The 26,570-nt window shown below is 33.9% G+C and overlaps 1 protein-coding gene across 1 annotated transcript; it reads left to right on the top strand.

Moving 5' to 3' along the window:
• The first annotated feature begins 518 nt into the window (after positions 1-518).
• Positions 519-25,487, top strand: LOC111063170 (RING-type E3 ubiquitin-protein ligase PPIL2). Its single transcript, XM_039436357.1, has 11 exons — positions 519-695; positions 1,945-2,155; positions 5,858-6,001; positions 6,717-6,882; positions 7,312-7,457; positions 8,100-8,223; positions 10,688-10,836; positions 13,046-13,197; positions 14,819-15,008; positions 15,253-15,395; positions 19,201-25,487. The coding sequence occupies exons 1-11, from the start codon at positions 664-666 to the stop codon at positions 19,295-19,297; spliced, it is 1,554 nt and encodes a 517-aa protein (XP_039292291.1). The 5' UTR covers positions 519-663; the 3' UTR covers positions 19,298-25,487.
• Positions 25,488-26,570: the final 1,083 nt, after the last annotated feature.

The following is a 26,570-nucleotide window of genomic DNA, read 5'->3' as shown; positions in this document are numbered from 1 at the left end:
TGAGGTTCACTTTGTATTGGCAGTGGAGAAAAGTAGGAGAACAGGCTCATATTCTTTGCCTTGCCACTGCCTCCTATAGAGGTTAGCTGATATCGGTATCTGATGTAATAAAGATGGAAGTGAGGCCCATGTATCCTATAGAAAACAATTTGATAGAATTTTTAGATAGCATCACCTAAAATGCCCCTCACCTTATTTGTTGAAAAGAAATAATTTTTGGATCTACAAATACTGAATTTTCTGATATTTAATCAATGAACAATAATTTATTTTCATCAAGAAAATAATTTTAATAAGAATCGAGTGTAAAATTAAAAATTTTCCAAGCTTTCAGGGGCCATGGCATTAGGTTTTTGTTTTTAAATGAAAATAATATTATAATTATGTTGAAAGTTGATATTATTTGAAATGTCAAGTCGGTGCTCAGTAACCGTTAACAAAAAGAACGCTATATCAAAGAACTGATTGAATAGTAACGTTACCTGCGCAAGAGCATAACGTAAACGTGGCTGTGTTAGTATCAGATAGCCATTTTAGAAAGTGGACTGTCGTAAATGAGGTTATGGTAAATGTTTTTGTGAGTTTTGCTAAAACTATTTATATTTCCACTAAATAATAAGTTATTATCCTTTGATAAGTAGTAGTGTAGTTTTATTAATCAAAATGGGGAAGCGTCAGCATCAGAAGGATAAAATGTAAGTCTTTATATAGAAAAGAAAACTCAATTAAGTTAGGCTAATGTAGCAAAACTGGAATTTTAAAAAATCTTCTAAATTATCAAGCCCAATCTACATCAGATGCAAAATAAACAAAAAATAAGTTAGATAACTTGAAAAAATTGATATAAATTCATTTTTAAATCACCTAATTTTAGAGATTCCATATTATACCTAAAATTTAGTCCTAGAGTCTTGTGAGATTTTGCAAAAATTTATATTTCCACTTATATTCTCAATGGAAAAGTTCCAAAGCGAAAGAACAACTTGTGTAACGGTCTGCCGTAATTTTTATGAAAAATGAAATGAGCAAACATAAAGTTAACACCCAATTTTTGTTGAATTTTTTAAATTGAAAACCAAAACTGCTAGAAAAGTTTACAAACAAACGAGGCTATAAAAAGAGTTTTGAACACGCCGCTTCATTGATTTTTTTTTAAATTTCAGTTTACTTGCTGTTAGCTTGACTTGATAACCAGATAACGTAATATTAGTAAGTTGAAAACTTTTAGTATTAATAGCATTTAGTATTCATAGCCTTATAACCTTTACTTAATAGCCTTCTAAGCTACTATAGTATTATTGTAGTGTAAATTGGTAAGAACTAAAATTTGATGTAATTAAAAAGACATAATCAATTTCAGAACACTATAAAAGAATAATAGACTTATTATCAACCTTCCGGCAGTCGCGCCCTACTCAATCACACGAGCAGTCGTGTGTTGTATTTTGTACGACATTCAATTTTCCAAGTGTTATGTACTCTGTTTATTGTCAAAACATATTAATTAATTGTATAATTAATGTTTTAATCTTCTTGGATTATTTCACGCGCATATGAACATTTGGATGATTACCATTTCTTAGCCCAATAAAGAACATCAAGCAAAGCCATCAATTCTGTGTTATTGGTTCGTTTACAGTCCCCGTATACAGTCTGTCCCTATCTTATGCACAGTGCGACTTATGCACTGTCGCGAATAAATAGCACCTAAAGACTGAACTATTGTTCGGTTGTTACTGCAACTCAGTGGAGTAATGGGGGGAAAGTTTTGGAATGCATAGGTGACTCATTCACTGACATCACCCCATTCAATAGTTTTGTGCAGCAAAAAAACTGACACTGTTGTACTTTTTACAACAGTGTGACTGCCGGAAGGTAATAGGCCTATTTGTTGTCACACTAAATTTTTCGCATTATTGACACTAACACGATTCTTCATTACAGGTACATAACTTACACAGAATGGACAACATTATATGGGGGCAAAAGAGAAGGACCAGAGAAATCTGATTTTCGTCGATTGCCCTTTGACCATTGTTGTGTTAGCTTACAACCTTTTGAACATCCTTATTGCGACCAAGATGGCAACATATTTGAACTGCAAGCTATTGTTGATTTTCTAAAAAAGTTCAAAGTAAATCCAGTCACAGGAAAGGTGAGTTGCGGTATTGAATAATTTTAGCCTACTTACTTCATACTTCATACTTCATACTTCATACTTCTCTCCTTAGTCATGACCAGAAATCTGGATTGACTATTTCGTGTCTGGAAGTGGACCTGACTTCGTCCTTGTCATAGTATTGACATATATGTATGTCATAAATAAACACTTATTTACGTTTTTCACTTGGTCAAACATATAAAACATCAAGAGAATAAAAAATTACAACTATTATCAAGATGGTATTGCCAATAAAAGCATCACAGATTCAGATGGTGTTTCTGTTGGCCTCAAAGTATTCTTCCACGGAGTAGAATGGTGACACCATTAACCAATAATTCTTGATTCGTGCCCTGAAGCTCCTGACGTTGAGACTCCTCACCTCATCAGGTAGAGCGTTGTACATCCTCAACGCTAGCACCGGAAAACAATCCTTCTTGCTCAGCCTGCAGAATAGAACGTCTAATTTCACTTTACCTCTCGTATTATAAGAGTGTTTATCAGCTCTTCTTGTCAGCAAGTGATGGTTATCTCTTACATACAACAAGGAGAGCATGATATATTGGTTGAACACGGTGAATATTTTAAGCCTGATAAAGATGGGTCGACAGTGGTCCAGGTAGCTTGCTGAGTCCAATATTCGGAGAGCTTTCTTCTGCAGGAGTAGTACCTCTTTACAGCCAGGTGCATGTCCCCACAGCTGGAGTCCGTAATTAATATGGCTATGGAACATAACATAGTATACGTCCATCAGATGCTTCTGGGGGATCAAAGGCTTCAGTCATCTAAGAAGAAATATCACCCTGGAGAGTTTCAAGCAGACATACGCTGCTTACTATAATGACACACTGCCTAGCATATGCAGATGATGTAGATATCTTAGCCCGAAGGGAGGAGGATCTGATTGAAAGTTTTAGAAAATTGGAGTAAGAGTCAGAGAAAGCAGGTTTGGCGGTCAATGAGAGTAAAACTGTATGCATGAGGATGACTGAAAACCAGAGAAAGATTCCTAAAGATCTCGCACTGGTAGGACATAGTTTTAAAACAGTAGAATGTTTCAAGTCGACGGTTTGGCATTTCTCTTTATGTATATATGTTGCGCATTTACGGCAAAACGCGGTAATAGATTTTCATGAAAATTGACAGGTATGTTCCTTTTTAAATTGCGCGTCGACGTTATACAAGGTTTTTGGAAATTTTGCATTTCAAGGATAATATAAAAGGAAAAAGGAGCCTCCTTCATACGCCAATATTAGAGTAAAAATCAGATTTTAGAATTATTTATTATAAATCAGCTGTCGAGTGGATTATAAATTGCATGCCATGACTCATGTTCAATATCTCAATGTAACTTGGTAAAAAATCAGTTGCTGTGTAGACTATTAATATTGCACTATTAAATGAACTATTGATTGCCTACAATAACGTATGCAATTAATAATTAAAATAACATAGTATTGTCTCTCGACTTTCTCTGCTTTGAACTCAGGCTGTCCTTTTGCCAGTATGTCTTGAAGGAGATTAGCTTCTGATGTTAGCATTTTTGATACACCAACCCCAACAGCCATTAGCCGTTTTCACACCCATATCTCGCCGACACGACATACAGACAGGATTTACTCTGATAGACAGTATAAGAGGAGGCTGCAGTTTATAACTGCGCGAGGTCTACTGTTCACAGAACTACTAGTAAATTTATAGAACAGTGCTGCGACCAGTGGTGATGTATGCTTGTGAAGCATGGGTGTTGACAAGTTGTGATAAGATGCTGTTGAATAGATTGGTGAGGAAGATCCTAAGAAGAATTCAGGGACCAGTGCTAGAGGCTGATAGGTGCTGATTCAGAAAAAATGATGAACTTTATAATATGTATGGGCAACAGAGCATTGTTACAGAAATTAGAAGAGCTAAATCTGTTGGTTGGGCCATGTTAAACGGATGCTGGAAACCCGTACAGCACGTATTTTATCAGCAACCGGGCGGGCAAATAAAACGAGCTTGACCAAGCAAGAGATGGTCGGATGACGTAGATGCAGACCTTCAATCCTTGGTCGTAAGAAGGTGGAGACAGCGAGCACAGGACAGAGATGCATGGAAAAGGCTTTTGGAGGAGGCCATGACTCTTCTAAGGCTGTAGAATCAATAAGTAGTAGTATTGAATAATAAAGCCTACATTTGTAGGCTACAAATTTGTAGTATAGCCTTCAATAATATTGCCACATTATTATAATAAAATAGTTAGTCCATACTTGATATTATATTTATATTTTCTATTTCAGTCTAGTCTAGAGACCCAGGCGCCCGGCCACACAGAGAGCGATTTGCGATCTCATAGTTATTTTTATCTATATCTCAGAGAGCGATCTAAGATAAATTTATATGAAAATATATAAGTTCACAGATCGCTCTCTGAGTGGCCATGACTTAAATTGGAACCCTTCAGTACCGTTTTATTCTTTTTGAAGACCAGTGAGTGTAATAAGCAATTCTACTTATTTTTTTTATTGCAAGTAATTCCATCAACTTGAAGTTTTTTTACTTCACTATCATTTTTTTAATTATTTCAGTAGAATACAAACTTAGTTTTTAAAGTTTTTAAATCAGTCATTCGAATAATGCAATTTGAAAGATAAGATTGAAAAGTTAATTACTCAGTCGCTTCAATCCAGTTTCTCCAGTAAGAGCTTTGAGGAGTGGGGAAAATTTTGGGCTACCACTTTCAAGACTAACCAGTTTACACACAAGCTTCCCAATTCGTACCATTTAAATATTCAAAAAACATTCATGGTGCATCCGTGAATTGGAGGAGGAAGTGCGTCGAGATAGTTCATCTACCCTGCTTCCTTAATGAGGAGGAGATTACAAGTTTTATACCAATGCTAATTTGACATGACATCTTGATAGTTGTATTGAGTTATATGAACTATTACTCTTATGTTTTTCATGACGAAATCTATCCAGTACAAGGGCTACTCATGAATTGATGAAGAATTAAATTTATATCCATGCATTTCCTTGAAGTGATTGTTTTGAGGGGGGGAGGGCTTTTCGGGGGTCGATGTCAAACGAGGCAAACGACAGAAGAGTCCTGCGACAGTCGAGACCAGTAGTTTTCAACAAATCTGAAGTTATAATCATTATAAAATGTATTTTGTCTGGAATCGCAGTAGGATGTGTCCTCAACTGTCGCCTGCTGCAAGCGAGTCTCTAATTTTTGTACAGGCTCGACAGTCGAGACCAGCGACATTCGAGGCCAGCGACGGTAGAGGACACCTGAAAAAGTGGCCTCAAATGTCGCCTGCGTTAGGCGACAGTTGAGGCCACTCTAATTTTTGTACAGCCCCGACAGTCGAGACCTACGACGGGAGAGGACTCCTGAAAAAGTGGTCTCAAATGTCGCCTGCGTTAGGCGACAGTTGAGGCCACTCTAATTTTCGTACACTCCCGACAGTCGAGGCCTACGACCGTAGAGGACTGTAAAACAGTCCTCTACGGTCTTATGCCTCGAATGTCGTCGGTCTCGACTGTCGCGCCCCCCTTTTCGGCCCACTGTTGTATACTGTAAGACTCCAACATCAACCCTGTAAGACATCAACCCTGGTTAAATGGACAAATATTTTTCAACATTATACAATCAAATTGATACATCTTTATCAGCATTTTCATTATCAACTCTAATTTGTTCTTTTTCAACAGCCACTTGATGCCAAATCATTGATAAAGTTGAACTTCCACAAGAATGCCGAAGATGAGTATCATTGTCCCGTCCTATTCAAGCCGCTCACGAAGAACTCTCACATTGTTGCCAATGCAAAGACCGGAAATGTTTTCTCATATGAGGTAATGCTGACTTTTTACAGACGTTCTACTTATTACATTTGATTTTCACAACACTGAAACCCGTAATTTTTCAACATTCAAGCTCGTTGACCAAATTCAATTGCTCAGCATATTGAAATTCAAAATGACAATTTCCTTCATTAGCAGTAGATTGTTGGCACATTGATCATTTGAAATGAATTTAATTTGAAATTAATGTCCTTCATCTGATAGGTAAAAATGTTGTTTCAAATTCAAATCAAAGTTTATTAATCAAAAACATATTACAATACAAATTTGAATACTATAACATTCAATACAAATAAAACAAAGAAGTATTATGCATTGAATAATTTCTTCGTGTTTATCACAGAGTTTTACTTCAATAGATACTAATCATGAATAACTCTGTATATTGTGTGCTAATGTATATTTCGATCAAATACTATTGACCTCAAGTAGCCTATTTATGAAAAAAAAATCAAGTAATTTAGTAATCCTCTGAGAAATCATGTTGATAAAACTTTTTATAAATGTGAACACAGAAACTTGTAAAAACTTGTCAATAATCTGAAATTAATTTTATAAATCCAATTCAACCACAAACACAAAATCAAGACATTTTTGAAATTATTTCTCTGAATTATAAAATCTTAATTTAACATCGTGGTAGACTTTGCCAAACATCACATCTTTTAGCAATAATTGATCTAATTATTTATATTTGAATTTTCAGGCAGTTGAACAATTGAACATCAAGACAAAGTCTTTCAAAGATCTCCTGACAGATGAGCCATTCACAAGGAAAGAAATCATCACACTGCAAGACCCAACAAATCTTGCAAAGTTCAATTTACAACATTTTCATCATCTCAAGAACAATCTTCGCGTTGAAGATGAAGGTGAGTGGTCCAAAAAACTCCATATAAGTATAGAAGAAGCGATCGACATTTTTTTAAATTACAGGTTATTCAGTAACCTTGAATTATTTAATTGAAGATCCTTGCTACAGTTACGGTTATGCTTTTGGGAATAAGAAACACATAACGATTGGGCTATTTTTAGCGATTATTGTTACATTTTTAAGCATTCATTTAATGCATATTCTTAGGTACGGTACAAATATTTTGAAATAAAATAATATCTTTCAATTCAAAGCATGTTCTTTAAATTTTCATAAGTATTGAATTTTGATAAATTTGTGGAATCATCTCTCACAATATGTTAATTAATCAAATTGAAATAAAGTTCGTCATTTATAGTTTGACTCGAAAAAACTGGAAAAATAATAACTTACTTCTAATACTAAGTTCTGTAAATTATTTTTTCAGAAATTGTGAAATCCCGAAATGATCCTGAAGGAAGACTGAAATCAGTGTCAAAAGAAACAAGAGCAACTCTTGATGAGCTGAAAAGAGAGTACAAAGCGCCCGAAGCAAAGCATGATGAAAAGCTGATGGCGGACAAATTCAACGCTGTAAGTTCATATGTAACATTTATTTCAAAGCTTCGAAATTCAAGTTGTCTGTTCCAAAATTGAACGCTCCAATTGCCATTTGGTCTAATTTTGTGTGTCATCTAATTCAATCACACCAGTACAAGTTTCAATTCATGAGAACATAGCGTATTATTCATTGTATTATTTACAATACATTACTGTATTATCAACTAGACTGTGCTTCGCAAGGTATAATTAAAAATTGACCTACTGAAATCTCGAAAAATATAAAACAGGTCTATAACTATCCTCGGTAAATTAATAATCTATATGCAAATTTTCAAGTTAATCAGTCCAGTAGTACAGACATTCGTCATTAGTGAATATTCTATCCTGTACGTGTATAAGCCAATTCTTTCCTTTATTATATTATAGATCAAATTCAATATTACATGGTACTGTAATGTGTGACATGTATCAGTGTATCAATGTGTGCTTCTTGAGCTAGCCAAGTATTTTAATCCAAAAAATAATAAATTTCTTCACTAGGTACACTTAATGTGTCTAATATATATCAGACATGAATTGCATCCCAATTCTTTGTATCTAATCTGTAGATTATGACTAGTGAACAATTCTCAATAAACAATTTCTCTCTATAATTTTTCCCTCAAATTTCAGGCTCACTATTCAACGGGCGCGGTGGCCGCTGGCTTCACATCCACTGTAATGACACCAGAAACCAAACATGAAGCGGCAATCATTGATGAAGACTTGGTGTGTTACGAAAGAGTCAAGAAAAAAGGTATTCCAAGCGAAACCTAATGAAAAGAGGTCTTCATTACCTATGTCATAGTAAATAGTCAAATATAAGGCCGGGACACATATAACCGCACCGAGCCCAAGCTAAGCCCGCGACACGGTGATGGTGGTTGGTGGTAGGAGAACACACGTATCAGTGCAGTGCGACAGCCGAGCAAAAGCAGTGTCTCAGTTCTGTAGTGCTGCAGCTGTGGTCTCATTTCTCAATGTGTGTTAAACTATTTTTTATAATATAACACTATTAAAAGCTTGCTACATGTAATTTAAATTTATATTTTTCAATTTTTAACTAATTACCTGTAGACACAGAAGATGAGAATCATAGTGCTGGTATATATTTCGGTGCATATCAAACCATCATCAATCATGCATCGGAAATATATATCAGCATATTGTTATCTTCTGCATCTATACGTAATTAGTTTTACATCTACACGTAAATTTAAGACACAGTCACGGGTCCCTTCTTTTATACTTTTTGTTGTCTATTTTATATTATGTCTATTATACCTTTGGCTTAACTTATTTGGTTCTACTTTTACTTTTGGTTTAACTTATTTTTCCGTTCAACCATATTTCTCATCACTTTGATCGTACAAAACTGGAGATTTCCGTATCTCTTCAATAGGTTTTTGACTCTATGTTAAACGAGGCCTCACCGTCACTGTCAAAAAGTAAACTGAACTAGTTGGCGCGGGCACGGCTCGGGCAACAAACACGGTGATGGTGCGGTGCGGTAGTATGTGTCCCTACACGTTTTGAAGCCTTTGATTTCTCACTCGCCGTAGTACGTCCGACACTAGGCCGTACCGCGGCGCCGGCTCGGTGCGGTTATGTGTGTCCTGTCCAATATTGTGATTGCTTTTAAAGTTATACGCGTACTATTGCTATGCTGTGCTGACGAAGTGCTCCGTGATTTACTGATTTCAAACATTTGTTCTTGAATGTATTATGTACTTTCAGTGAGCTTTTTACTTGAGTATAAACGCATTGATAGATTATGTTGAACTTGCAAGAAATAGAGTACTCTTGCTATCTCAAAAACTTTCATTTTTTGCTAAATATGATGCTTTAGGTTTGTGCATGGGTAATGGGTAATGTTGAGAGATCAGTTTTTCAGTATGGAATTAGGGTCTGGGGTGGTGCTTTTAATGCTCATTACAATAAACTAAATATTATTCAAAAGAGTATCCTCAAGGCAGCACTAGGAGTGCATAGAAGGTACCCTAGCCAGCAACTTTCTATGGAGTTCGGAGTTCTGTCAGTTAGGCAACTGTATATCAGAAATCTAGTTAAATATATCAGCAACCATATACATCTTTTTACACCTCATTCAACTAATTATAGTTTTAGATCAGTAAATAGATGCTTTGTTCCTCGAACAGATCTAACTATATGCAGAAGAAAATTCAACTATACAACAAAAAAGCTTATTAATTTTATGCCAGAACATTTCATTGCAGGAAAACCTACAAAAACACTTAAATTAAAAATTGAAAGCTGGATAAAGACAGAAGATATCATACCTAAAATATTTTAATTTGATGTACATATACTGTCTTCCTCAGTTCCTCTGAATTTATTATTAGTAGGGCTATACTCCCAGATTAATTTTCTCTCTCTGAGTTTAAGTTTCATTTCTTGTGTCATGTGTACTGTATTGTATTGTTTTTCTAATTCTCTCTTCGCTTACAAAAGGAATTGCATATATGCTACAAATGAATTACATTATGTTACTAAATGGATTACATATGTACAGTGAATTGTAGATTAATAATTACATGAATCATCTCTTTTTCTTTTGAGTTTTTAAATTATTATGAACTCATTCTAGTTTTTCTGCTCTCTTAGTATTTCACTCTTAGTACTTCTTCTTTTCGGATTGAAATTTTATTTTTTTTCTAGTTTTTCATACATTCCATATGTTTCTTTTTTCTTTATTATATTTTTTCTATTTTCGACTGAATCTCAAGCCACTAATTATAGCCGACTGATTACTCGTTGCCATCGCTCAAACTACTTAGTTTTGCTGGTAACGCCAATGATAATATTATAATCGATTTTTAAATGAAAATATTTTAATTTTAAGTTTTTGTAATGTATTGTATATGAAAATTTTTATATTTTTCACATTTGTAAAGTTTGTTTAATGATTTTGGCAATAAATATTTCTTTCTTTCTTCTTTCTTTCAGATTATTGAATTGTTCTAAGGAATTAGGTAGCTACAAAAAACGATTTTTCGGTATTAGGTACCGGGAAACGATTTTGAACCTCATTTGATCGGTTCACTATTTTGAACCGATTTTGATCTCAAGCAGTCAGTTTTAAATAAATAATTTGATTGATTGAAATATTGTAGGAAGAATGCATATAACTTCATTATCACAATGCCACATATCAAACCTAAGTTATCATTTTCATATAAATTTGAATGAATTTTTTACAGGCTATGTGAGGCTGGTGACTAATTTTGGGCCATTAAATCTTGAATTATACTGTGATGTTATCTCCAAGACCTGTGACAATTTCATAAGGCTATGCGATAGCGGTTACTATGATAATACGAAATTTCACAGATCCATTCGAAATTTCATGGTGAGTTCTGAGTACCTACAAAAATATTTCCATTACGATCAGACCAAAGTCTACTTCTGTCTATGAAAAAAACAATAATGAACCATTCAATAAAATTAATGTATGAGATATGAGATAATTTGTTCAAAATATGATCAATCAAATGAATTCTATTCTATCGTATTTATATTTGAATATTTTTTGAATAGTTTTTTTTATTTTGAATATTAACAATTGGTTGTGAAGTAACATAGATTGGTAATAATGATGTTCTTCATCAATGTTAGATGTAATATCATTCATTCTCTCCATCTCAAAATAGTATAATCAAAATGGATTAAATACTTTTGAATTTTGGATTTTTGTTATTATTATTATTATTATAAACATTTATAATGAATATTTCTAATACAACATTTGTCTAGTTTTTTTATTTAGAGTGGTTTGTTAATTAATTATTGATATGACCTGAAAAATGGGCTTCTGAATTCTAAATTTGAGAAGTATATTTTTGGGCGTGTTCCAATCAACATTCACCTTCAATAACACACAAATTTGGTACTTCTTAATAGTCCAGTCACTATATACATTGGTGCATGCAATTTATATTGTACTTCTGATTTTTTGATTTTTCAATATATCATTTAAGTACATAAGAGAAGTCCAGAACCAATTTCTTCATGCAAAATTTCCTTGTGCTAGATACAGGGTGGCTCAAAATTCTCGTATTTTCGGCTTATTTACCAGTTTTCAGATATTTCTGCCAAATTCCTTAATCGGACAGAAAATCTGCTCCCGCTTTTTTTTAGATTATAAAATTATGAATAAAATGAGATCATTCGGAACTCTCTATCTCCAATGAGTAATGAGTTATGATTTTCCAAAAATGAGTGAAATTTGAAGAAAAAATAAATTATAATGAATTTTAGTTTTTGATCAACAATATCTACCGATTGTTACCATTTAGATGTATAATTCAAAATTCCTCTGGGCGTATTTTTGTGCTCTATAATCAGAAATCAAGTTGAGCGCTCTACCGCATATAGATTTCCAGGTACACCTGCCAACAATGCTCCTTGTATTGTGAAAAACACCTAATTTTCAGCTTCAACCTTCATCATCAGCTATATTGTCCTCACATTGATATTTCGCACAATTACATTAGTTCTTGAGATTATATTCTATGAGAATCACCCGTTAGATGAACTTCATTTCAGTATTTCCTAGTGGAGAGGCGTGCTTAAGGACACCTCAAGGATCAAAATTTCAAACACTTATAACTTTTGACACAATGCTCAGATTTCATCTTACTACACTTCATTCTTTTCGGCTCGTCAAGGCGGTCCAAAATCATGCATCATAAGTCTAATTCGGTCAAAAAATGGAAAATTTATTGTTGAGTGTACTTAAGCCCACTTTTAAAGGGTTTAACACCATTACTACATTCTACATTACTACTTTACTACATCACTACATTCTTTTCGGCTCGTCAAGGCGGTCCAAAATCATGCATCATAAGTCTAATTCGGTCAAAAAATGGAAAATTTATTGTTGAGTGTACTTAAGCCCATATTCCAATACACAAGAAATGACAAATTTCTATATTCAAAGCTATGTATCTCGGTAACCCCTTATTATAAAAATCATTACTTGATCTTAAAATGTAGAATAGTAGTTTTTCTCCCATCTTATGTAAACGATTCATGAAAATAATTATATGTTCGTAAAACAGTACTAATTGGAGATAGAGAGTTCCGAATGATCTCATTTTATTCAGAATTTTATAATCTAAAAAAAGGCGGGAGCAAATTTTTCTGTCCGATTACGAGATATTTGTCAGAAATAGCTGAAAAGTGGTAAATGAGCCGAAAATACGAGGTTTTTGGGCCACTCTGTATCTAGCACAAGGAAATTTTGCATGAAGAAATTGGTTCTGGACTTCTCTTATGTACCCAAATAATATATATATAAATCAGAACTACAATATAAATTGCAATCACACCCCTCTTTTTATGTCTATATTGACTGGACTATTATTCTCCAATTACGCCTAGTCATAAAAAATTCACAGCTAAACTAACACTTATCAATTTCATATTATCTCAGTCATTAATATTGTTGGACTCGCAGATGCCTTTAGAATAGTTATTAGCTAGTTTTCAAGCATTTCTGTCTAATTTGATGAATTTAGTAGCTATACCAAATAGACTGGATTAATTTCGAATTTCAGTTGCAAGGAGGAGACCCTACCGCCACTGGAACAGGAGGTCAGTCGATCTGGGGAAAACCTTTCGAAGATGATTTCAGATCGCACTTGAATCACGTTGGGCGTGGTGTTCTTTCTATGGCTAATTCTGGACCAAATACTAATACCTCACAATTGTAAGTTCTCACATTAAAATTTATTTAGGCTACCAAAATACATAAAAACCATATAAAAACCTCCGCATATCTATGTTAAACCTTTTTTTCATAAAATAGAATAATACCCCTTTTTGAAATTATATTAATTTTATAGTACTATAATTATATTTTATAAATAATTATAAGTAGCCCTGAATTCATAAATCTTAAGGTGTTAAACCCTTTAAAAGTGGATAAACATCGATAAGGTGGCTTTAAATATTATATTTTATTGTCTTCACAAATCAAATAATACTTTTCATTTACTTCAATAATCCAGATTTTCTGGTGTTGAATTTTCTTAATCAATAACTTCTTCAGATTAAATGACAAGCAGTGCATCAGTCTTTGATACTTGAATCTTAAGCAGCCTGCACACAGGGACAATATCAGCTTCCTCTAGCTGTCGCAGGAAAAAGGAGTTGGAAATGTCTGGAACTCAAATGTAGATTTATTTCCAACTCCGTATTTCTGCGGCAGCTAGTAGAAGCTACTATTGTCACCATGTACAGCATGCTTTGAGTATTCACTAGTCTTGGGGATCATATACATGAATGAACACTATTACTGACTGGACTAATTTTCACCAACCTTTAATAGCTATTTAAGTCACGTGGCCCGTAAGTGTACGTTTGCAGGGCGAGCATGATTTTTCCAGTGGAGGCTTTATCCTAGACTAAAATTCCATGCAATCCGTGCAACAGATATTCACGCCCATGTAATGTAAAATATTTTTCGCTGCACAATCAGCAAATAATATGTAAATGAGTGAATAACAATAAATGACTGAATATGTAACTTCACGTGTTTCAACATAGCCCATAATTAAAAACATCAAGAAGTTGTAAATGAAAACAGCTGATTAGACTTCTAGAAAACTGTAAGGATCTGTGTCCCTCTCGTCGTGCACAATTATTAATACTACCATTTAAAATACACAGAAACTGGAAGTGATCGGAAAGTGACCACTTTCGGGATGGGTATCTCGACTGACCTTGACTTTTCCGGGTTCAAATTGAGATCAGCTGTTTTTATTTACACTGTTCATGTACCGTTTCTGTAAAAATACAGATATTGTCAGCTGATTAAAAGTGAATTGCTCATGTTCGCGGCGCGTATATCTGTACGCACCTTAACAGTATCTCTCCAGCCTAGAAAATCTGGGAATTGAACGTTTTCTGTGCAGTGTAGCGAAAAAGATGTTATAAGCTCTTTCCATTGTGCTACAAAATTATATTCTAACTTGACTCGTTGAAAAGTAGTTTATAAATCGCAATTTCAAATTTTTTCTTGTTGCTTTCATCTCATTCTTGGACAAATCATTTATAGCTTCTCTCCTTCATATTTTGAATGTTTGTTTTATTTGAATGGGGTATCTGTTACAATTAATTCTCTCGAAGTTTAATTCTACTTTCGGTCTGATAACATTTTCTTTTCCTTGATATTTATTGTATCTGGTCATTTGAGGTTTCTATTAAGATTCGTCTCTTATACAATATTAGGCTAACCTCAGTGCTGTGCTAAAGTTAGGTTTATTTTTTATTGATATTATATTGTTGCTTGACTCGTTGAAAACTAGTTAATGAATGGTGTGTTTCAGTTTCATAACTTATCGATCGTGCAAGCACCTGGACAATAAGCATACGGTGTTCGGAAGAGTGGTTGGTGGACTGGATACCCTCAATGCTATTGAAAAGGTCGAAGTTGATAACAAAGATAGACCGATCGAAGATATTGTTATAGAGAAAGCACAAATATTTGTCGATCCATTCCAAGAGGCCAGAGAGCAGGTAAGCCAATAGATCGATCTGTTCATTAACTTTTAGGGTGATCATCAACTATTATTAGCCACTTGCACTTATTATCGAATTAAATTGACTTATGATTTGAATAATGAAAAAGATTCTTTCCTGCTCTAATTGTCAAAAAAAAATGTATGTCTCATTCGGTTAAAATTCAATTTAGGCAAATTAATATAACCTACAGTAACGTATTTTTCTGTATTCTCCCAATTTATTCAATTATAAATTTCAGCTTGCAGTCGAAAGGGAAGAAGAACTAAAAAGGAAGGCAGAAGAAAATGCAAAAACAAAGACAAAGGAGCCAATAAAAGTATTCAAAGCTTTTCATTCTGGTGTTGGAAAGTATATTGATCCCAAAGCCATTCCTTCAATGAGGTGAGCTAAATGATTTTTGCCAATGTAAAGTGAATGAATATTGAAGAAAGATATTTTCAGCATTTGCTTATAATTTTTATATGATTATTTAGTGTTGCATGCTTCAGTCCTAACTAAACTCAATTATGGGAGGACATGTTTTTTTAATAAACTTTTTATGTTGTTTCACTTCAGTTAGGTTGGTAATAAATTATGATTGAAACAACCATGTATCGTACATTAGTTAGAAATTATTACAATTATTTCCGTGAACATTTTATGTAGATTTGAGGTTTTTCCTAGTTAGATTCTATTTCAAGTTCGAGATATAATTTTCCTTTCCTGTACGTTGAATCTCTTTTTATTTTTACGCTGTATATTCTCTCATATTTAGTCTCTTTATATTTGTACGCTATTCTATTTGATTTTATTATTAATACGTATATTTATTTGCCAGTACGTTATTAGAATTGATTAATTAATTTAATAAATGAACAGTTCAACAATCTAAATTACAGTAATTATTCGTTGAGGTACTCAAAACTTTATTAAATATGGCATTTTTTGAAGTATTTCAATTTGGAAGTCACGAAAAAGGAGAAAATTTCTGAGGAAAACTTTTTTTTATTATTTTTACTTTTATAAGAGGGCTTAAACTTGAAATATTGAGGGAAATCCATTTCCGAATTACAGTACTAGCAAATAAATTCATGAAATTTCAAGGATACATTCTCCAAGTTATTGTTTATCTCATCACATATGACAATTATAAAAAAATGTTTTAAACTTGATAATATCCAAATCAAAATAGGCCTAACGGTACTAGGGAAAATGCCACCAGTAAAAGGTTTCCAAAAGCAAGGGGGCATAACCTTGACGACTTTTCAATCATGATCTTGAATAATTTGTTACTTTCCTTGCCCTATTACCATAGGTAAGGAAAGTATTGCTTTCCAAAAAAATAAGGTACCCCAATTTCCAAATTTCTATACGTTTGAAGGTCCCCTGAGTCCAAAAAAGTGGTTTTTGGGTATTGGTCTGTATGTGTGTGTGTGTGTGTGGTGTGTGTGTGTGTGTGTGTGTGTGTGTGTGTGTGTGTGTGTGTGTGTGAGTGTATTTGTGTCTGTGTACACGATATCTCATCTCCCAATTAACGTAATGACTTGAAATTTGGAACTTAAGGTCCTTACACTAAAAGGATCCGACACGAACAATTTCGATCAAATGCAATTCAAGATGGCGGCTAAAATGTTGTCAAAAACAGGGTTTTTCGCGATTTTCTCGAAAACGGCTCCAACGATTTTGATCAAATTCATACCTAAAATAGTCATGGATAAGCTATATCAACTGCCACAAGTCCCATATCTGTAAAAATTTCAGGAGCTCCGCCCCATCTATGCAAAGTTTGATTTTAGATTTCCAATTATCTCAGATATAATTTAAACGAAAAATTTCGAGTGGAAAAGATTGAGCATGAAAATCTCTTCAATTAATGTCCAGTAACATTTTCACCTTAAATTGATAATTAGCTTGAAATTTGAGAAAATGTGATTATTCAATTGTAGACTGTTGGCAACTGTTGATTCTATTGAATCATTCACTATGTAGAGATAGCAGATCTCGTGTGTATCCTGCGTTATTGTCCTGTCACCAGCTGGCTCAGATCTTTGTTTATAAGTAGACTTGAGATGCGCGAGAACACTAGCGTCAGGTGATCAATTTTCATAATGGCAAGGAAAGTTGTGTGAGTGCGCGACACAAGATTTTTTTATTTTTGGAGTTTTCCATACATTATTCATTTTAAAAAAATATTATATAAACAGCATATACAGGGTGTTTCAGAAGTAGTGTCGAGAATTTTAGGGTATTGTACCTGGATGCTAGGAGACTACAAATGTCATATTTGAAGTGTCCAAAACTCAGCGGTTATCCTTTCACAATTCCAATGATACCTAATTTATTAAGATTGGTCGAAGAATAACAGAGAAATTAATTTTTTTCGTACTGCATGCATGACCACTTTTCACCATTTAAAGATCAATATTAATTTTTTAATTCCAGATGTATTTAAGATGAAGCTTTGAAACTCGGTATGGCTCCATATGGGCAAACAGATGATTTTACAATGGTTCTCAGATGATAATGTTTGTCTTGTAAAAGTATTGTTGTTTCATTAAAAGTAAAGAACCAGATGTAGTGCTTCCTATTTCTTAGTCTCACGTTTCCTAGGTCTTATTTCTATCTTAAATTTCCAGTCTCAATATTTTCTTACGTTGCTTCTACACAAATATTTAATTATTGTAATGGAATTTAGTTCGCTGGAGTACACCAATATTCACTTCATGTATGGAGCAGCTCTTGGCAATGCGACCGAAGCAAGAAGAATGTATGCAGCTGCATTTCCAAACCGCCGTCTCCCTTCCGACAAGGTGTTCACAAGAACTCACAATCGGCTGAGAGAAGTTTGTTCATTTGAACGGAACAGGGTAATTGCTGGTAGGCCTCGAGCAGTTCGAAATGTTGCTTTTGAAGAGGAAGTATTGCAGAAATTCGATTTCAATCCTAGAACGAGTACGAGAGCAGTTGCAAAGCAAATCAATTCAAGTGCTTCTTCTGTGTGGCGTGTACTAAACAAGGAAAGACTTCACCCCTTCCGCTTTCAAAAAGTTCACTCATTGGTTGAACGCGACTATGAGCCAAGAGTAAACTGTGCCCGTTGGTTTCTTCAGCAAGACATTATCCAACCAAATTTTCTAGAAAATGTGTTATTTACCGATGAGTCCAGCTTTACAAGAGAAGGAATCTTCAACTCTCGCAACAGTCACGTCTGGGCCTTAGACAATCCTCATGAGGTCAAAGTGCGTGGTTATCAGCATAGATTTTCGCTGAATGTTTGGGCGGGTATCTTAGGTAATCGCGTGATTGGACCATACATTCTTCCTAATCGTCTGAATTCTCCCACGTACATTACTTTTTTAAGAGACATACTACCAGAACTTTTGGAAGATGTGCCTCTTGCAAACAGATATAATATTTGGTTTCAACATGATGGTGCCCCTGCTCATTTCGGAAATGTTGTTACGGACAATAATTAAATATTTGTGTAGAAGCAACGTAAGAAAATATTGAAACTGGAAATTTAAGATAGAAATAAGACCTAGGAAACGTGAGACTAAGAAATAGGAAGCACTACACCTGGTTCTTTACTTTTAATGAAACAACAATACTTTTACAAGACAAACATTATCATCTGAGAACCATTGTAAAATCATCTGTTTGCCCATATGGAGCCATACCGAGTTTCAAAGCTTCATCTTAAATACATCTGGAATTAAAAAATTAATATTGATCTTTAAATGGTGAAAAGTGGTCATGCATGCAGTACGAAAAAAATTAATTTCTCTGTTATTCTTCGACCAATCTTAATAAATTAGGTATCATTGGAATTGTGAAAAAATTTGCTAACTTTTTTGTCTCTTGTAAATTTTCTGTAAAATGGACGGTTTTCGAGATATTCGCCATCAAAAATTTAAAATGGCCGCCATTTTGAAAAATTTCAACGAAAAAATTTTTTTTTATTTTTTATAGTTGAGTCTTTATAGCATAAATATTCATGCCAAATTTCAGATCAATACAACATTTCGTTCTTGAGATAAAAATTTTTAAGTGAAAAAAACAAAATGGCAGCTATAAGGATAACCGCTGAGTTTTGGACACTTCAAATATGACATTTGTAGTCTCCTAGCATCCAGGTACAATACCCTAAAATTCTCGACACTACTTCTGAAACACCCTGTATAATATATTATATTTTTCTATTTTTCAGCAAAGAGGAAATTCGGCCTGATTCCACATCAGAACAGCCATCATCGAAGAAGAAAAAAGCAGATTCCTACAATTTCGGGAATTTTAGTTCATGGTAACTGGATTTGAACAGTACAGCGATGTTGGGTGCGAATTGCAGATTTTAATTTGCTGACAGGTCTAAAGATGTGATTGTTAACTATTAACACTGTATAGTATTTCGTACCTTATCGATGAAACAAATTTTAATTTTTAGAGTTTCAATTTCTCACAATATTCGAAGATCATTAGAAGATATCCCTGCATTTTGTCAAATGCTATATTTGTACAATAACTAAATCTAGATTATGGTTGCTTCTTGTTTGTAATTATGGATCGTTTGTAACTTTATAGCCTATTTATTTTGAGTAGTTTTATTCTTGAACTCACTTAAATTCAGTTTAAAGTAACCCCTTCATCAAGAATACCTCGACCTACAGTAACTATATTACTGGGTAATATAGTTACTGTACCAAACCCAACGAAATTTTCTATTGGTCTCTTGATGGTACCATGAAGGTACTACTACATATGAGTTGTATAATTTGGTTCTGTCGAATTTGTATATTACTACAGTATTTATATGTTTCTTTTTTAAAACTTGAAAATAAAAAATATTTGTATATAGATTTAGGTCTTATTATTGTTTGTACATTTAATCCTTTACTACAGTACTATTGAAAAATGGTTAACATTTGAGACCCAAAATTGTTATTAAATTGTAGACCCTAATCTATTCTGATTAGCTCGATTTATTTTGTGAAATTTACAATCCTTTAGCTAAACAAAATATTTTTAATGCCGAAACATTCTTAACATGCGACGATGTACTACAGTAGAGCATCGGTTAACCTGATGACCAAATATCCGGACGTCTGATGAATAATAAATTATGTAGCCTAATATTTTCAACAGTCCACAGATATTGCAATTACATTTTAACCCAGCTTTAATACAACATGGTTTCACTATCACTATGGTTGTAAGCTTATTTCTGGAAAGAGTGGAAAGGATAATATATCAATAAAGATACATTTTCAAAGAACAATATACATCATTTTATTAATATTATTACGGATATCTACTCAATGTAAGGCACATTATTCAAATAGAGGCACATATTCTCACTATGACTATGATATTACAAAAAATAATTCCCATTGAGAAATTTCATTTGAATCTAATAGTAAAACTAATGGCAAACAAGATATTAAGCAAACTCGACAGTGAGAAAACATATTTAAATACATTGATAACAATATTGGTTGAATTCGAACAAGATATATATTATCATACTAATACAACTTGAAAAATGAAAACTTATTGAAATAACAATCTAATAGGAAGACAATAAAACCCTGATACGGATACATTCTTATTAAATATTAATACAAAATAAATGACAAATAATCAATAATACAATATTGTTCACGTCATAAATAGAATATATTCATACAATAACAATATAAAAGTGTCTTTATCAATAATAAATATTTTTAATATTAGTATATGATCATCTATCATGTTACCTATAGAAATTAATTAAAGCTCAATGTATAAAAATGAAATTTTCATTAATATCAAGGCCCAAAATGAACAATAATCTGTAGCCAACAAAATAATTTTTAAAATCTACAGTAATCAACACTTGATTCAAAATTTTTCAAATCTTCATTAATAGCAAGGCACAAAATAAACAAATACTGAAGCCAACAGATTTTCAAAATTTAGAGTGATCAACACGGTTGAAAGTGTTTTCAAATATTCTACATGAAAAAGTTGCTCTTTGGCTACCGAGTATTGCGTGGTTGAAAGAGACCACGTTAGTTTCACAGTTTATTATTAGTTTTAGAATTAGTTGAGAACAATTTATTTCTCAATTACATCAAATTATATACACATCAATTATCAATATGGGATGAAAATACTTTAAATATGATTTCTGTAAATATGAATCCTCAACTTTTAGATTAACTAGTATTATTAATACTGAATAACTCCCAGTCTAGTGATCAACACTACATTAAAAAATAGTAGACCAAACGTTTTTTTACAAATATTAAAAATATACAACTTGTGCTGTACAGGCGAAATAAGAAAGTATTTTGAAGTTCAAGAACCTCAGATTTTTTTTTAGGAATTTATCATAAAATTGATAAACTTTGAGCAAGAAGTTTCTAAACTAAACTATACATCCTAACATAGTAATAATATATTTTAATTGGTGTACTTTACCAGATACTTTTAATCAATCATTGCATTTAAACTAAGTTTTCGAATAATTTCTTTTTCACCAAATGAAATCTAAAGTAACTCCATTTAAATAACAAGGGTAGCATATCTATGATTGTATGAATCTAGACATCTACCATTAGTTGAAGAATTAATACAATTATTTAGACTTGAATGATATATTGATTATATCAATATTATAATTACAATGTATATAATATATACATATTATGTACAATTCAGCCATGAATAAATTGGAGTTCCGATAAAATTTATATTTTTTGTACATGCAATAGTAAAACTGATTGTATTTGGTTTTTCAAATAATTCAATTAAAATTATTTAATCGAATTGGTCTCTATGATCAGTCATGATCACTCTGACGACCACACGGTTTTTATGGTATTTCACATGAGGTAAGATTGAACATTCTTGTTACATAAAACAAAAGGAACTTGTAAATGTAGTTCCAAAATATATTTGAGCAGACATAGGCTCATTACTTGTTAGATTTATTTTAATCTATATGATAATAGGACTGTGATGAAAATAATCAATATCTGAAATCGTGAAATCTGATTGGCAGTAAGTGGATTTTTGGTTCTTTTTAAACCTGAGAGAGAAATAGAGTAACTGAACAAAAGTGAGGTATACAAGTTTTTAAATAAACTGGCAGCGGTCAGATCCACTCTGGCAAGTTACATGAATCTTACCAGAGACTACTACTCATAATCATAACTATCAAAATATTTTTATATAGATGGTTGTGACGAGAAAAAGGTCGGCTGCCCTTATAGGCCTACTGCTGCCGATGTAAATTCAAACATTCTCTCGTGACTAAACCATCTATAGTTCCCAAAGAAATTTATATAGAAATAGGTTGATACATGTTATTAAATAATTCTAATTACAATAGGAACCTTATTATTACTGAAGACTTATAGTTACCGTACTATAGGTGGTTTATAGTAATCAAAGAGAATATTTATAGTTACTAAAGACCTCTAGTTACAGTAGGTATCTTATCTCTACCAGAAACTACTTCGGGTAAAGGAAACCAGGAGGAGTTACCCAATATATTATGGAAAGGAGGAAGTTATGGCGATTCTCTGTGCTTGCCTATCGTTATTGAATCTTTCCATCATACTCTGATATCACTATATATCATCTACGTTGAAGATAGGATCAATCAGACTATAGAATTATTCATAATCAATCAGCTGAAAAGTGGATTATTCATTGCATGCATTACACAGATGTCTGGCCGTGTCTATTTCTATAAGGTAGGATTTCAATATTTTTTATGATGCGTGCCCATCAGTATCAATATTATCCAATATTCTCCTGCATTTTTTGAATTTTCTTTTCCGAATTTTCCCATGTTGAATACGATACTATTTAAAGTGATGATAAATTAAAGTGATCATGGCAAAATTCAGAAAATAAAATCCAAAAAATCTGGTGTGGCGCACTCACAACTTTCCTTGCCGTTAAGAAAATTGATCACCTCTCATCAAGTCTACTATTCAAAGTTATGAGACAGCTGGTGATAGGTCAATAACGCTGGAAACACACGAGGTCTGCTATCTCTTCGTAGTGAATGATTTAATAGAACCAACAGTTTGCAATTTAATAATCACATTTTCTCGGATTTCAAGCTTATTTTCAATTCTAGGTGGAAATTTTACTGGACATTAATTGCAGAGATTTTCATGCTCAATCTTTTCCACTTGATTTTTTTTGTTTAAATTGTATATGAAGGCTGATAATTGAGAATCTAAAATCAAACTTTGCATAGATAGGCAAAGTTCCTGAAATTTTTACAGATATAGGACTTGTTGCAGATGATAGAGCTTATCAATGACTATTCTAGGTATAAATTTGATCAAAATCGTTGGAGCCGTTTTCAGGAAAATCGCGAAAAAACCCTGTTTTTTACAACATTTTCGCCATTTTAGCCGCCATCTTGGATCGCATTTAATCGAAATTGTTCGTGTCGGATCCTTAGTGTAAGGTCCTTACGTTCCAAATTTCAAGTCATTCCGTTAACTGGGAGATGAGATATCGTGTACACAGACGCACATACACTCATACACACACACACACACACATACAGACCAATACCCAAAAACCACTTTTTCGGACTCACGGGACCTTGAAACGTATAGAAATTTAGAAATTGGGGTACCTTAATTTTTTTCGGAAAGCAATACTTTCCTTACCTATGGTAATAGGGCAAGGAAAGTAAAAATGCAGCAAAAGATGTACCTGTAAATTAGGAATTGATTCATGAAGATCTAGACACATTATATAGATTGACTAAACTTTATAATGCACCAATCATGCACCATACACCAGAATGCACCAAGTCGGTGGCATTGCAAGTCGAGACCTCATTGCTTGTCGGGACTTGGAGAGGCGCAGTGGCTGGAAAATAAAACTGAGTTGGAAACGTTTGAGGATCCCAAGGACCTAGTGCGGGCTCCTGGAGCTCATGTTGGCTTGGACAATATTTTGGTGTGACATGCTATGTTAATAGTTTACTACAACTTTGGTTTCATACACCTCAGTTTAGGAGAGCAATTTTCGATTGGGACTCTTTGGAAGATGCCTGCGAACTGAGCAATCCTACAGTAGTGGACTACAGTCTCTACCACTCTCTACCACCCAGATTGGTCAACTGCAGGTTCTGTTCTCCTTGATGAGCTGTTCGAAGCGAGTTCAACCAATCGCTTGGATTGGATACATCCACCCAACAAGATGCTCAGGAGTTTTCGAAACTTTTTTTGAATCTTTTGGAAACAAAATTGGAAAGTCAATCGTTGCTTCATGTGAAGAATTTAGTTTCTGATAACTACAAAGGAGAATATTCTTATGTAACCAGATGCTCCAAGTGTAAAACGAAATCCATCAATCCATCTCAGTTCTTCGAGTTGGAGCTGAATGTGAAGGGCAATAAGAACTTGGACGAGAGTCTGTCTGAGTTTTTGAAAGAAGAGAAACTGGATGGAGCCTGCTAGAGCTGCACTGTCTGCAATCAAAAGTAAGAAGCTGCCAGATTTATAGACATCAAAAGATTGCCTCCCATCCTTAATTTCCAGTTGATGAGATTCGTGTATGACAGGCAAAAAGGAGACAAGAACAAGTTGAAGACTCCCATCCAATTCCAAGAGGTTCTGGACATGAAGAAGTACATGAAAGATGCCAAGGAAGGCCAAAACATGTATCAACTGACTGCTGTATTAGCTCATAGAGGTCTCAGTGCCAACTCTGGACCTTATACTGCCTACATTCAGGATAATGTATCAGGTGACTGGTACACTTTCAATGATGAAAGTGTTGAGAAAAATACTGACGGAAAAAGACTAAAACTCAAATTGGATGAAGATGACGAATTTGGCAAAGAGGAATGGCACAAATAGCAGGGTTCCAAAAGGGTTTCTCTCTTCAATCAAAGCATACATGTTAGTCTACAGGAGGGTCTCTGCGGATAATCAAAGTTCTGTCAAGTCGCAAAATAAATTTGAAATAAGTGCGCTCTTTGATAGATTGCAAGAATATACAGGGTGCTTCAGAAGTGGTGTCAAACATTTTAGGCTATTTTATTTTTTAAAGTTGAGTTTTTATAGCATAAATATTTATGCCAAATTTCAGATCAATACAACAATTCGTTCTCGAGATATAAATTCGTAAGTGAAAAAAAACAAAATGGCAGCTATAAGGATAACTGTTGAGTTTTGGACACTTCAAATACGACATTTGTAGTCTCCTATCATCCAGGAACAATACCCTAAAATGTTCGACACTACTTCTCAAAAACACCCTGTATAATTCGGCATAACAAGGAGTTCGATGACTGGATTGAAGAAACTACTCGTAGCTGTGTAGAAAGTGGACTCGAATTCAGAGCAGATGAAGACGTTGTACAACTCACTGGCTAATCCTGAGAACGCTGACTGGTCAGTGATTGATGCGATATCTACTAACCGGATCACGTGGTCTACTCATTGGCTCAAATTGTGCGCTAATAACACTGACCCTATCGATAACAGCAAATACGTCTCTTCCCACAAATGTCTCAATCCAGACCAAGTTACCAATGTCAAATATGTACATACACCGGCGGCAGATGAGTTGTACAAGAAGTATAGCGGTGGACCAAGAATCAAAGGACAGTTTATTTGTTGCAAAGAGTGCGCTAATTCAAGGAATTAACTATTATTTTCAAAAAATAAGCTAACCGATGATGCCAAGGAGATAAGTAATCGAAAATGGAAGATGGTGATTCAGGCTTCTGGGTTGATAAGGAATGTTTAAAAAAATTGGAAATCCCGAGTTGAATTGGAGAGGAATGATGCCGAAATTAACTCAAATCGTGAAGCTTTATCACCATCTTCCATTTTCGTTTACTTATCTCCTTAGAGATAATTAATCGAAAATGGAAGATGGTGATTCAGGTTTCACGATTTGAGTTAATTTCGGCATCATTCCTCTCCAATTCAACTCGGGATTTCCAATTTTTTTAAACATTCCTTATCAACCCAGAAGCCTGAATCACCATCTTCCATTTTCGATTACTTATCTCCTTGGCATCATCGGTTAGCTTATTTTTTGAAAATAATAGTTAATTCCTTGAATTAGCGCACTCTTTGCAACAAATAAACTGTCCTTTGATTCTTGGTCCACCGCTATACTTCTTGTACAACTCATCTGCCGCCGGTGTATGTACATATTTGACATTGGTAACTTGGTCTGGATTGAGACATTTGTGGGAAGAGACGTATTTGCTGTTATCGATAGGGTCAGTGTTATTAGCGCACAATTTGAGCCAATGAGTAGACCACGTGATCCGGTTAGTAGATATCGCATCAATCACTGACCAGTCAGCGTTCTCAGGATTAGCCAGTGAGTTGTACAACGTCTTCATCTGCTCTGAATTCGAGTCCACTTTCTACACAGCTACGAGTAGTTTCTTCAATCCAGTCATCGAACTCCTTGTTATGCCGAATTATACAGGGTGTTTTTGAGAAGTAGTGTCGAACATTTTAGGGTATTGTTCCTGGATGATAGGAGACTACAAATGTCGTATTTGAAGTGTCCAAAACTCAACAGTTATCCTTA

Source organism: Nilaparvata lugens, chromosome 10 (genome assembly GCF_014356525.2).
Source record: "Nilaparvata lugens isolate BPH chromosome 10, ASM1435652v1, whole genome shotgun sequence".
Classification (NCBI taxonomy): domain Eukaryota; kingdom Metazoa; phylum Arthropoda; class Insecta; order Hemiptera; family Delphacidae; genus Nilaparvata; species Nilaparvata lugens.
The sequence above is the reverse complement of the archived record's forward strand: the minus strand, read 5'-3'. Positions and strand labels throughout refer to the sequence as shown.

Coding starts and splice junctions, on each gene's coding strand:
- LOC111063170 (XM_039436357.1), top strand. CDS start 664: ATGGGGAAGCGTCAGCATCAGAAGGATAAAAT. Junction 696..1,944: donor CAGCATCAGAAGGATAAAAT/GTAAGTCTTTAT, acceptor TCTTCATTACAG/GTACATAACTTACACAGAAT. Junction 6,002..6,716: donor GAAATGTTTTCTCATATGAG/GTAATGCTGACT, acceptor TTGAATTTTCAG/GCAGTTGAACAATTGAACAT.